The 12,688-nt window shown below is 45.5% G+C and overlaps 1 protein-coding gene across 3 annotated transcripts in view; it reads right to left on the minus strand.

Moving 5' to 3' along the window:
* FAM76A (family with sequence similarity 76 member A) overlaps positions 1-12,097 on the minus strand; it is a 42,431-nt gene extending 30,334 nt beyond the window's left edge. For 2 of the 3 annotated variants that reach the window (XM_033227559.1, XM_033227556.1), the window contains exons 1-4: positions 10,775-12,097; positions 9,401-9,465; positions 3,990-4,044; positions 1,399-1,551 (exon numbers count right to left, since the gene is read on the minus strand). In XM_033227559.1, coding sequence (XP_033083450.1) covers positions 1,399-1,551; positions 3,990-4,044; positions 9,401-9,465; positions 10,775-10,855 — 354 coding nt within the window. In that variant the 5' untranslated portion in view covers positions 10,856-12,097. Of the gene's footprint in view, positions 1-1,398; positions 1,552-2,901; positions 2,957-3,989; positions 4,045-9,400; positions 9,466-10,774 lie in introns of all 3 variants that reach the window. The other variant, XM_033227557.1, reaches the window with a different exon arrangement.
* Between the last annotated feature and the right edge of the window lie 591 nt (positions 12,098-12,688).

Raw genomic sequence — 12,688 nt, forward strand, 5'->3', positions numbered from 1 at the left:
CTATGAAGATAATAAAATGGTATGGTAAATAATGACTGAGGGAGTCAGTAAAAGGTCACTGTGAGCAGGTGGTATCTGAGCTGAGAGCTGACATAAGGAGCCGGTTATGAGACTCTAGAGAAGGGTACATTAGGCACAAGGATAGACAGTGCAAAGGTCGGAGTGAGATCTGCATGTCAGACAGACTACAGGGTGGCCAGTATAGCTGGAGCAAGGTGAGAGGCAGAAAGTATGATGCAAGATGAGGCTGAGAGCTGGGTATGGGCTTTGCAGGCCATAGAAGGGATCTGAGTTTTATTATAAGCACAACTGGAAACCGCTGGAGGATTTTAAGCAAGAGAGTAATATGACCAAGCTCTAAATCATTTTGATTCTATCAAGGTACACCCTTCCACATAGAGCTTCCCTCTAATGTAACCTTGTAATCTTGAATTTCAACAGATAGAAACATTTAAAGAGCCAGATAGTAAAACTGGTAATGCCACTCCATCTTGCTTAAGTTACAATCTCTCCTTTACAGAATTCTATAGAATTCTGCCAATCACCATTTCACTTATGTGATCACTGTAATTCATATTCTTGTGAAATGTTAGAATATAATGGTCTACATTTTTTTTTTTTTTTTTTGAGACGGAGTCTTGCTCTGTCGCCCAGGCTGGAGTGCAGTGGCGCGATCTGGGCTCACTGCAAGCTCCGCCTCCCGGGTTCACGCCATTCTCCTGCCTCAGCCTCCCCAGTAGCTGGGACTATAGGCGGCTATATTTTGTATTTTTTAGTAGCGACAGGGTTTCACCGCGTTAGCCAGGATGGTCTCGATCTCCTGACCTCGTGATCCGCCCGCCTTGGCCTCCCAAAGTGCTGGGATTACAGGCTTGAGCCACCGCGCCCGGCCAATGGTCCACATTTTATGAACAAAATACGAATATCTTCTTTAAGGTCAATAATAGAACCAGGAAAGAAACTGAGAAATCTTTCTTTGCTAAATGTGTTTTTTTGTTGTTGTTTTTTCTTTGTTGTTTTTGTTGTTTTTGAGATGGAGTCTTGCTCTGTCACCCAGGCTGGAGTGCAGTGGCACGATCTCGGCTCACTGCAACCTCTGCCTCCTGGGTTCAAGTGATTCTTCTGCCCCAGCCTCCAGAGTAGCTGGGACTACAGGCATATGCCACCACGCCTGGCTAATTTTTTGTATTTTTAGTAGAGACGTGGTTTCACCGTGTTAGCCAGGATAGTCTCGATCTCCTGACCTCATAATCCAGTCGCCTCCTCGGCCTCTCAAAGTGCTGGGATTAGAGGCATGAGTCACTGTGCCTGGCCTATTAAATGTGTTTTTAACATAGTTAGCCCACCTTAATTTATCTGAAAGGAAGAAAAGAAATCAAGAAAAACACAGAAATTTACCTTCTTTCTATCATCTTTCCTGTCAAATGCACACTGCTGCTTGCACTGTTCACAAGAATAGGGTGGTCCATACTTCTTTTCTGAATTTGTGCAGCGCTGGCATTTATTCCCAATAAATGCCGCAATTATGTTGCAATACTGACAAGGTTTGGGCTTAAAGGGGGAAAAAAGAGTCAAGTGTTACTTTCATAAAATACCACTGCATTTAAAAAAGCAATAATTCCTACTTTGTAGTTCATTAATCATGTACAAATGTATTGCCAACTTCATAAATATGCTTTTATATTGACCAAATAAAGCCCAATTCTTTTTTGTTGTTGCTGTTTTTGTTTTTTGAGATGGAGTCTCGCTCTCTTGCCCAGGCTGGAGTGCAGTGGTGCAATCTCAGCTCAATGCAACCTCCGCCTCCTGGGTTAAAGTAATTCTCCCTGCCTCAGCCTCCGTCTGGAGCAGCTGGGATTATAGGCACCTGCCACTATGCCTGGCTAATTTCTGTATTATTTCCTAGAGACGGGGTTTTACCATGTTGCCCAGTCTGGTCTAGAACTCCTGACCTCAGGTGATCCGCCTGTGTCAGCCTCCCAATGTGCTGGGATTATAGGCATGAGCCACCACGCCTGGCCATGAAGCCCAATTCTTAACACTATGTGAAGTGTTTTTCTGCACAGGACTATTGATTTTTAAATAAACAAACAAGCAAATAACAAAAACCCATTAGTATGTATGCAGAGACTTCTATGAGACATTCAACAGAACCAGCTCTTTGGAGAAACTAGCAAGGGCTTCCAAATTTCTGAAAAGGCCTCTTTGCTATTATCAGCATATAAACATGTTGGGAGAATGCCTACAAGCACATAACATCCTGAACTATAACACTAAGAGAAAAAGAGAATCATTCATCAAAATAACGTCAACTGTTACCAAACAAAGAGGTCAAAGTTATAAAAATTCATCTTGCTGGGTGCAGTTTGCCTCCCAGCACTTTGGGAGGCTGAGGTGGGCAGATCACTTGAGGTCAGGAGTTAGAGACCAGCCTGACCAACATGGTGAAACCCCATCCCTACTAAAATACAAAAATTAGCCAGGTGTGGTGGCATATGCCTGTAGTCCCAGCTACTCGGGAGGCTGAGGCAGGAGAATCACTTGAAGCCAGGAGGTGGAGGTTGCAGTGAACTAGATCGCCATTGCACTCCAGCCTGGGTGACAGAGCAAGACTCGGTCAAAAAAAAAAAAAAAAAATTTCATCTTTCCCTTTCTCTTTCCATATTGGTCAATGAAGCCTCTCAAGGAAAATTATAATCATAATCCTGGCAGTGTGACTATAAGCATGGAATTCCTTAACGATAAGCATTAGCTAAATGTGAAAGCTGAAATCAGTACCAGATATATTACACATAACTATTTCTTCTAATAAAAATATTGTAAAGACATTAGTAGGCCACAGAAGGTAAGGTTCCACAAGACCCTAGTACTCACCGTTAGGTTTGAAAATATCCTACTTACCGTTCCATACAACTGCACGTTCTGAGCACATTTCTTGCATATTGTATTGGTTTTACTGTTAAGGAAAAAACAGATACAGGCTTTTCTTAGAATATCTGAAAACTGATACCTCCTTAAGTCCAAGGAATTTGCTCATTGCTAAAGGCCAAGGTGAAATATGGTCTGGATACTTGGTTAACAGAAGTTTGAGTATCTTTCTAATAACTGTTTTATTTAATATCTTTGAGACAGAGTCTCATTCTGTTCCCCAGGCTGGAGTGCAGTGGTACAATCTGCTCACTATAACCTCTGCCTCACAGGTTCAAGCGATTCTCATGCCTCAGCCTCCCAAGTAGCTGGAATTATAGGCACATGCCGCCACACCCAACAAATTTTTGTATTTTTAGTAGAGACAGGGTTTCACCATGTTGGCCACCCTGGTCTCAAACTCCTGACCTCAAGTGATCCATCTGCCTCAGCCTCCCAAAATGATGGGATTACAGGTGTGAGACACCACACCTAGCCTCTAATAACTCTTTTAATTATTATGTGGCTGGGTATGGTGGCTCATGCCTGTAATCCCAGCACTTTGGGAAGCTGAGGGGGGTTAGATCACCTGAGGTGAGGAGTTCGAGACCAGCCTGGCCAACATGGTGAAACCATATCTCTACTAAAATACAAAAATTAGCCAGGTGTGGTGGCATATGCCTGTAGTCCCAGCTACTCGGGAGGCTGAGGCAGGAGAATCACTTGAAGCCAGGAGGTGGAGGTTGCAGTGAACTAGATCGCCATTGCACTCCAGCCTGGGTGACAGAGCAAGACTCGGTCAAAAAAAAAAAAAAAAATTTCATCTTTCCCTTTCTCTTTCCATATTGGTCAATGAAGCCTCTCAAGGAAAATTATAATCATAATCCTGGCAGTGTGACTATAAGCATGGAATTCCTTAACGATAAGCATTAGCTAAATGTGAAAGCTGAAATCAGTACCAGATATATTACACATAACTATTTCTTCTAATAAAAATATTGTAAAGACATTAGTAGGCCACAGAAGGTAAGGTTCCACAAGACCCTAGTACTCACCGTTAGGTTTGAAAATATCCTACTTACCGTTCCATACAACTGCACGTTCTGAGCACATTTCTTGCATATTGTATTGGTTTTACTGTTAAGGAAAAAACAGATACAGGCTTTTCTTAGAATATCTGAAAACTGATACCTCCTTAAGTCCAAGGAATTTGCTCATTGCTAAAGGCCAAGGTGAAATATGGTCTGGATACTTGGTTAACAGAAGTTTGAGTATCTTTCTAATAACTGTTTTATTTAATATCTTTGAGACAGAGTCTCATTCTGTTCCCCAGGCTGGAGTGCAGTGGTACAATCTGCTCACTATAACCTCTGCCTCACAGGTTCAAGCGATTCTCATGCCTCAGCCTCCCAAGTAGCTGGAATTATAGGCACATGCCGCCACACCCAACAAATTTTTGTATTTTTAGTAGAGACAGGGTTTCACCATGTTGGCCACCCTGGTCTCAAACTCCTGACCTCAAGTGATCCATCTGCCTCAGCCTCCCAAAATGATGGGATTACAGGTGTGAGACACCACACCTAGCCTCTAATAACTCTTTTAATTATTATGTGGCTGGGTATGGTGGCTCATGCCTGTAATCCCAGCACTTTGGGAAGCTGAGGGGGGTTAGATCACCTGAGGTGAGGAGTTCGAGACCAGCCTGGCCAACATGGTGAAACCATATCTCTACTAAAAATACAAAAATTAGCCAGGCGTGGTGGTGCACGCCTGTAATCTCAGCTACTTGGGAGGCTGAGACAGGAGAATCGCTTGAACCCAGGAGGCAGAGTTTGCAGTGAGCTGAGACCGTCCCACTGCACTCCAGCCTGGGCAACGAAAGCAAAACTCCATCTCAAAAAAACAAAAAGATTATTATGTGGTTATGGATTTTTTAATCTCAAATAAAGTGAGGCTTTGGCTAAAATGGAGAGTGAGTTATTTCTAATTATGACATCCCCAAGTATCACTAAGTAAAATTATCAGATACAGAGAACACCCTCAAAATATTATACTAAAATGGACTAGCAGGAAAAAAAAAATTCTCCTTAATTCAGATGAATAGTTGGGAAATTTGAAGTGACAAATAAAGTATGTGTGTTTGGAATATAAACTCAGAGATTCTATCTTTGCTAACCTTACTCTGTGTTCTCCTTCATAAGTAAAGGCATATGAAAACACCAGCGGTGGGGAAAAAGACACTATGATCAAATATTTTGTCAATATTTAGGCTGGGCACAGTAGCTCATGTCTGTAATCCCAGCACTTTGGGAGGCTATTTTTAGTCTTTACTAAAAATTCAAAAAAATTAGCCAAGTGTGGTGGCGTGTGCCTGTAATCCCAGCTACTCAGGGGACTGAGGCAGAAGAATCGCTCGAACCTGTGAGATGGAAGGTGCAGTGAGCCGAGATTGATCCACCGCACTCTAGCCTGGGCGACAGAGCAAAACTGTGTCTAGAAAAAAAAAAATTCTGATTTCTCTAAGAGTTAAGCACTGACAAAAATAAAAACATCCTTTGCCTTGTGAAGATCCAGAGGTCATATTACCTAAATGTGTGAATTAATAAAGCTGCCCTGGGGGAAAAATCATCTTCAAATAAAAGTCTAACTCTTCATATGAGGAGGTAAAAATGAATGTCTCATGTATAAGAACAATTTAAACAGTACTCTGGGGCTAAAAACTAATAAATCACATAAAAATCTAAGACTAGGCACAGTGGTTCATGCCTGTAATCCCAGCACTTTAGGAGGCTCAGCCTGGGAGTCCAGGGTTTCAGTGGGCTACAATTTCACCACTGCACTCCAGCCTGAGTGACAGAGTAAGACCCTGTCTTGGGAAAAAAAAAAAGTCTAGTCTATTCTCTGCTTTGTGATCATTTTCCCATACAATTCCTATGAAAGTGGCTATAAAGTTAAACTAGACAAAAGAACAACCTTAGAGTAGAAAATATTTACATTAAAAATTATTTTCCAGGGCAATTTTCTGTTACTTTTAAAAGACAGTAAAAGAAGTGAAGGACATTCAAAGAAATCTCTAGAAAGAGGATTAGCATCAGTGATTCTGTGATGTTGAACAACATTTCGATTTACGCCTAGATTTACTACTGAAGGAATGGGATAGATGCCAATATATACATATGCTCCTAACATGTTAAAAAACATGCAAAGAAAAACTAACTCTAGGCTGGGCGTGGTGACTCACGCCTGTAATCCCAGCACTTTGGGAGGTTGAGGCAGGCAGATCACCTGAGGTTGGGAGTTTGAGACCAGCCTGCTCAACAAGGAGAAACCCCATCTCTACTAAAAATACATAATTAGTTGGGTGTGGTGGCACATGCCTGTAATCCTAGCTACTTGGGAGGCTGAGGCAGGATAATCGCTTGCACCCGGGAGGCAGGCGGAGGTTGCAGTGAGCCGAGATTGCGCCATTGCACTCCAGCCTGGGCAACAAGAGCGAAACTCTGTCTCAATAACAACAACTAAAAAAAAGAAAAAAAAGAAAAAAAAAGAAAAACTAACTCTATGATCCATCTTGAATTAATTTGTATGTATAGTTTAAATAAAGGGTCAAAGTTCCTATCTCACCCCACACATGAATTAACTCAAGATGGACCACAGACCTAAATTTAAGAACGAAAATATAAAGCTTCTAGAGTATATTCTGTATGATTCCACTAACATGAAGTCCTAGAATAGGCAAAACTAATTTATGGTGGGAATGAAAAGTGGAGCAGTGGTTGCCTGGAGGAAGCAAGGGTGTGGGGATTGTCTAGGATGGGGCATGAGAGGACTCTATGGAGTGATAGTAACATTCTGTATTTTGATAGGGTTTGGGGCTACACAGATGTCTACGTTTGTGAAACTTGATATATTTAAGATTTAAGTATGTTAGTATAAGCCAATTTTGCCAAAAAAAAAAAAAACTGCAAACAAATATTTAACTCTAAATAATGCTGTGCATGCTGAAGTGTTTAAGGATCATGTATACTGATGTCTGCAACTTTAAATACATCGGAAACAAAATGAATTGATATAGTGATGGACAGAGAGATGCACCAGATGGATAGGTGAATATACAGTAAAGTGTATATTATAGAATTTAAGTAGAGGGTATATGGGTATTCACTAATTCTTTTAACCTTTTTTTTGTTTGAAAACATCCATGATAGGCTGCGTGTGATAGCTCACGTCTGTAATCCCAGCACTTTGGGAGGCTGAGGCAGGCAGACTGGTTGAGCTCAAGAGTTCTAGACCAGCCTGGGCAACATGGCAAGACCCCTGTCTCTACTAAAGATACAAAAAAATAGTCAAGTGTGGTGGTATGCACCCCTGATCCCAGCTATATGGCAGGCTGAGGTGGGAGAATCATTTGAGCCTGGAGAGGGGAGGTTGCAGTGAGCTGAGATCATCTCACTGCACTCCAACCTAGGTGACAGAGAGAGACCCTGTCTCAAAAAAGAAAAAAAAAAAATCCATGATAAAATCTTGGAGAAGCTATTCTAAGAATTGAAATGACTAATTAAAAATAGGCTTCTAGGCCGGGCGCAGTGGCTCAAGCCTGTAATCCCAGCACTGTGGGAGGCCGAGACGGGCGGATCACGAGGTCAGGAGATCAAGACCATCCTGGCTAACACGGTGAAACCCCGTCTCTACTAAAAAATACAAAAATCTAGCCGGGCGAGGTGGCGGATGCCTGTAGTCCCAGCTACTGGGGAGGCTGAGGCAGAAGAATGGCGTAAACCCGGGAGGCGGAGCTTGCAGTAAGCTGAGATCCGGCCACTGCACTCCAGCCTGGGCGACAGAGCGACACTCCATCTCAAAAAAAAAAAAAAAAAAAAAAAAAAATAGGCTTCTAGGTCTAATGGATGAATTAACAAATAGACCCCACCCTCCTCAAGGCAGGATCACCTACACTTACAAAAGTTCCACAAAAGTCAAATTTGCTATACCAAAAAATAACTTTGTTGCTATGGAAATGCCCCCTAAAGATGTCTGACCATTCATACCTGCATTTCACACTTTTTTTTTGAGACAGAGTCTTGCTCTGTCACCCAGGCTGGAGTGCAGTGGCGCAATCTCAGCTCACTGCAACCTCCACCTCCTGGATTCAAGCAATTCTCCTGCCTCAGCCTCCCGAGTAGCTGGGACTACAGGTGCGTGCCACCACGCCCAGCTTATTTTTTTGTATTTTTAGTAGAGACTGGGTTTCATCATGTTAGCCAGGATGGTCTCAATCTCCTGACCTCCTGATCCGCCCGCCTCAGCCTCCCAAAGTGTTGGGATTACAGGCGTGAGTCACCGCACCTGGCCCATTTCACACTTTCAAAAATGAGATTTGTCCAGGCATGGTGGCTCATGCCTGTAATTCCAACATCTTGAGAGGCTAAGGAGGAAGGAATCACTTGGGACCAGGAGTAAGAGACCTACCTGGGTAACATGGCAAAATCCTATCTCTACAAAAATTAAAAAATTAGCTGGGCATGGTGGCACACACCTGTGGTCCCAGTTACTTTGTAGGCTGAGGTGAGAGGATCACTTGGGCCCGGGAGGTCCAGGTTGCAGTGAGCCATGATGGCTCCACTGCACTCGAACCTGGCTGGCAGAGACAGACTCTGTTTCAAACAAAAAAAGAGATTTGCCCAAGGAAAAGTGTAATGGCAAGTGAGTTTCAAATGTGACTAGAGCTAACAAACTATTATCAGGATTGTCACATTTCCAAAAGTATCTTCTTTGGGCTTGTACACTCTTCAATCTCTGTATATGTACATATTGAAACATGAGGCTCATGTTTTACTGTTGTGGGATTGGTTTCTTCTTGTCAGAAAGATTACAGCCACAATATAAAATGATCAAGGGTCTTAAAAAGAACTTTAAAAATTTAAGTAGGCCGGGCGCGGTGACTCACGCCTGTAATCCCAGCACTTTGGGAGGCTGAGGCAGGTGGATCATGAGGTCAGGAGTTCAAGACCAACCTGGCCAAGACAATGAAACCCCGTCTCTACTAAAAATACAAAAAAAACTAGGCGGGCGTGGTAGCAGGCACCTGTAATCTCAGCTACTTGGGAGGCTGGGGCATGAGAATCACTTGAACCTGGGAGGCAGGGGTTGCAGTGAGCCGAGATCACGCCACTGCATTCCAGCCTGGGCAACAGAGCGAGATTCTGTCTCAAAAAAAAAAAAAAAAAAAAAAATTTAAGCAATCAATGGATAATAACTAGGAAACAATATATGTATTATATACCCTTCATTGTATATCTCACCCCACACACAAACTAACTCAAGATGGTTCACAGACCTAAATATTTAGCAATTATAGTCTGTATATAATGTGATTGATTACAGATTTGTATGTTACAATTCAACTGATTACAGATCTGTACATGAAATGCAACCAATTACAGATTTTAAGAGGAAAAAAGCCTATTAATATCTTTCATGGTCAACAAAACTCTACCTCTCCTGCTGGTACTCAGTCCTGCAGTAGGTGCACTTCACAACAGGGTGTGCAATCCGACATTCCTGAAATGAAATGAGGATATAATTTTAAAAGGCAGTCACAAATGGAAACAGCCTTCAGTAGGAAACCGACCTGGGTACTATTTCTAGCATAGCTACTATGCTTGAGTGAGTCACTTAAACTTTCTGGGTCTTATTTTTCTCCTCTGTAATACTGGCATCACCTCCCTACTTTGATGTGGGAGTTAAGTAAGAACTTATATGGATTATATGGAACTAGCCATAAATTGTAAAACAAACATATATATGAATAAGCCCCCAGACTGGGAATCAGAAGCCCTGAATTCCAGGCCTGGTTCTTCTGCCACTGTGTGATTTTGAGGTTTACTTGTGAAATGAAGGTGCTGGATTAAAATTATTATTATTTATAACTTCCTTAAAATCATATATACATATTTTGAGGCCAAAAAGGGCACTCAAGCACTTGCATTCCCTCAGACCTGGTATATAAAGACTGGCAAATGGAAAGTCATGACCATCTGAGGCAAAAGTGACAATTGTGAGTTATCCAAATCAGAGACACAAACTCTGGATTATTGGGAATACGCCAACATTGTTCTTCAGCCAGTTTAGTGACTTTTTAACTGTTGCCTCACAGCACCTCTAGTCACTTAAAAAGTCAAAGTGGGATGAAGTAACTTAAAAGAAAAAGAAGTTGGACCTTCAGGAGTAAAAACTGAGCAGCAGCTAGTTAGGGAAGACCGAAGACCACCAATTGGATGCTGAGAAGTGATCCCTCGGATCTGAGAGCCAGAATGTGGGGTTTTTAAAAAAATAAAGCCTTGCTGCCTCCGACTCTGAGACGGGCCGAAAAGTGCGGGGCTTAAAGAAAAAAATCAAGCCTTGCTACCTCCGATTCTGTAACTGGTCGAGAACTGCCCGTGAGAAGCCCGAGTTCGACACACTCCTCCCAGGCAGCACCCAACTTTGGAGTTCAGTCCCAGGAGGGGCAGGAGGTCCCCTCGTCTGTGACCAGGGAGACCGCGGCGGCCGGGGAGGCAGCGCAAAGGCATCCCGAGGGCGGCCAGTCAGGGCAAGCAGAGGACCCGCTGTCCCTCCCCCGACCTCACGGGGTCCGAGAACAATCCCCGCGGTTGCTAAGCACCCGGACACGCCGGCCGCAGGAGGGTGGACCCGGCCCAGGCTCCCGCACGTGCCCCTCCGGCCCCCAGCGGGGTGGGTGCGGGTCCTCAGCCTGGCGGGCCTGCCACACCCTGCTCCGGGGACCCCGCCGGGCGTCCCCACAGAATCAGGAGCTCCGGGCCGCGCCTCCTGCGTCCCCAGTTCCCGGCCGCCGCCCCAGCCCGCGCACCTTGCACAGCTGCTGCCCCTGAGACAGCGCCTCGAAGGGGAAGCGCTGGTGGCACTTGGTGCAGGCGTAGAGCGCCGCCATGTCCGGCCCGGGCCGCGTTCACCGACAAGCCGGCCCGGCCCGCCGATTTATCTGACAGTCTGAGGCACAACCCGGCGGCGGCGGCAGGCTGCTGGCTGCGGCAGGCGGGCGGGCGCAGGCGGGTCGGGGCGGACCCGGGCGGGCTGGGGCGGGCTCGGCGACTCTAGACGCCCGCTCACTGGTGGACTTTGACGTCGATCAAGTGGGAAGGGGCGGAACACGGAGGTTTCGTCCACTCTGATTCGGTCTGGCCTGGAGTACGCCACTGTGACGCTAGAGGCCGCGATTATGTAAAGCGCAGTCACGCGGGGGCGCTGCCTGGAGGGGACAGGCTCCCTGCCTGGCAGACCTCGGAAGAGCTGAGGCTCCGCCCTACTTGCTCGGCGTTCCCGCCCTCGCTCCGCCTTTCCACGGCCTCAGGCTCATCTGCGCTTCTCGCGATACCTTCAGGAATTTGTGATGTTTTGGTTTCCATGGAGCTGCCTTCTGGGAGCACGAGGGGTACAATTGGAACGAAGGCGGCGCACAGTTAACTGGAACTCTGCAGCCGTCCAAGCCCAAAGAAGGTGGGGAGCTTGGGAAAGAAGTTCCCCATAATCGGAGCTGGAGGAGCCCGCCCAGCCTCGCTCAAAGGAGGAGAGGAAACTCTGAGGGACAATTTAGAAGTGTGCCCTCAATTTAAGACCCCTAAATAGGGAACTGTGGGGCCGTGGGCCTTAGGAGAGAAAAGGAGAGCCCCAGAGAGAGCACCCCTATGCTGCGGAAGAGGGACTAAAGAGATGGCAATCCTAGGAGGGATTGGACAGATATTCAGGCGTCAGGTGGCGTGCAGGCCCTGATCAGAGTGGGCCGCAATTGGCCCAGGCCTGCTTCCTACTTTGTTTTCTCCGGTTTCACCCCGAGCTTCTCTCGCAAGCAACCACCTGGTGATTCCTGGCAAGGCCTGGCTTCCAGAAGGCAAGCCACGCCCTCCGGGCTCCTCTGCCTCTTTCGCTCCAGCTTGGCAAGTATAGGAGCTGCCCGAGGAATGACAGACTTCTTGTTCTTGAGGCATTGGCAAAGCTTCCTGCACGGCTGACCTATCCAAGTCCTGCCTTGTAGCTGCTCTTGGGCTTAGGTTACTATTGGCTCTGCCAACCACCTGTACAGTACTAATTGCAGTTTTACCTCAACGTGTGCTCTTTACAATTAAAAGCTGACTTATGGCTATTTTCCTGCCTCAGCAAAATTTACTGTCTCTGAACCCACATCTGGCTGCTTCCTTGTAGGTTCCCCCAAAGATGTGCATTCATCATTAGGATCAGAAAGCAAAGGTTCAAAATCACTGTTCCATAACTAACTACATGACCTTAGATCTATCACTGAACTTCTCATGGCCTCATTTTTCTCAATTGTACAATTAGGTCATTGTGAGAATCAAAACCAGTACACGAATCGGGGCAGGATGGCTCACAACTGTAATCCCAGCACTTTGGGAGGCCGACGCCGGAGGATCACTTGAGCCTTGGAATTTAAGACCAGCCTGGGTTGGCCGGACGCGGTGGCTCACGCCTGTAATCCCAGCACTTTGGGAGGCCGAGGCGGGTGGATCACCCGAGGATCACCTGAGGTCAGGAGTTCCAGACCAGCCTGACCAACACGGTCAAGCTATCTCGACTAAAATACAAAAATTAGCTGGGCGTGGTGGCAGGTGCCTGTAGTCCCAGCTACTTGGGAGGCTGAAACAGGAGAGTTGCTTGAACCTGGGAGGCAGAGGTTGCAGTGAGCCAAGATCACGTCACTGAACTCCAGCCTGGGCAACGGGGCGAGACTCCGTCTCAAAAAATAAAAAAG

The sequence above is a fragment of the Trachypithecus francoisi genome, unplaced genomic scaffold, assembly GCF_009764315.1.
Source record: "Trachypithecus francoisi isolate TF-2019V2 unplaced genomic scaffold, Tfra_2.0 Lachesis_group12, whole genome shotgun sequence".
Lineage (NCBI taxonomy): Eukaryota > Metazoa > Chordata > Mammalia > Primates > Cercopithecidae > Trachypithecus > Trachypithecus francoisi.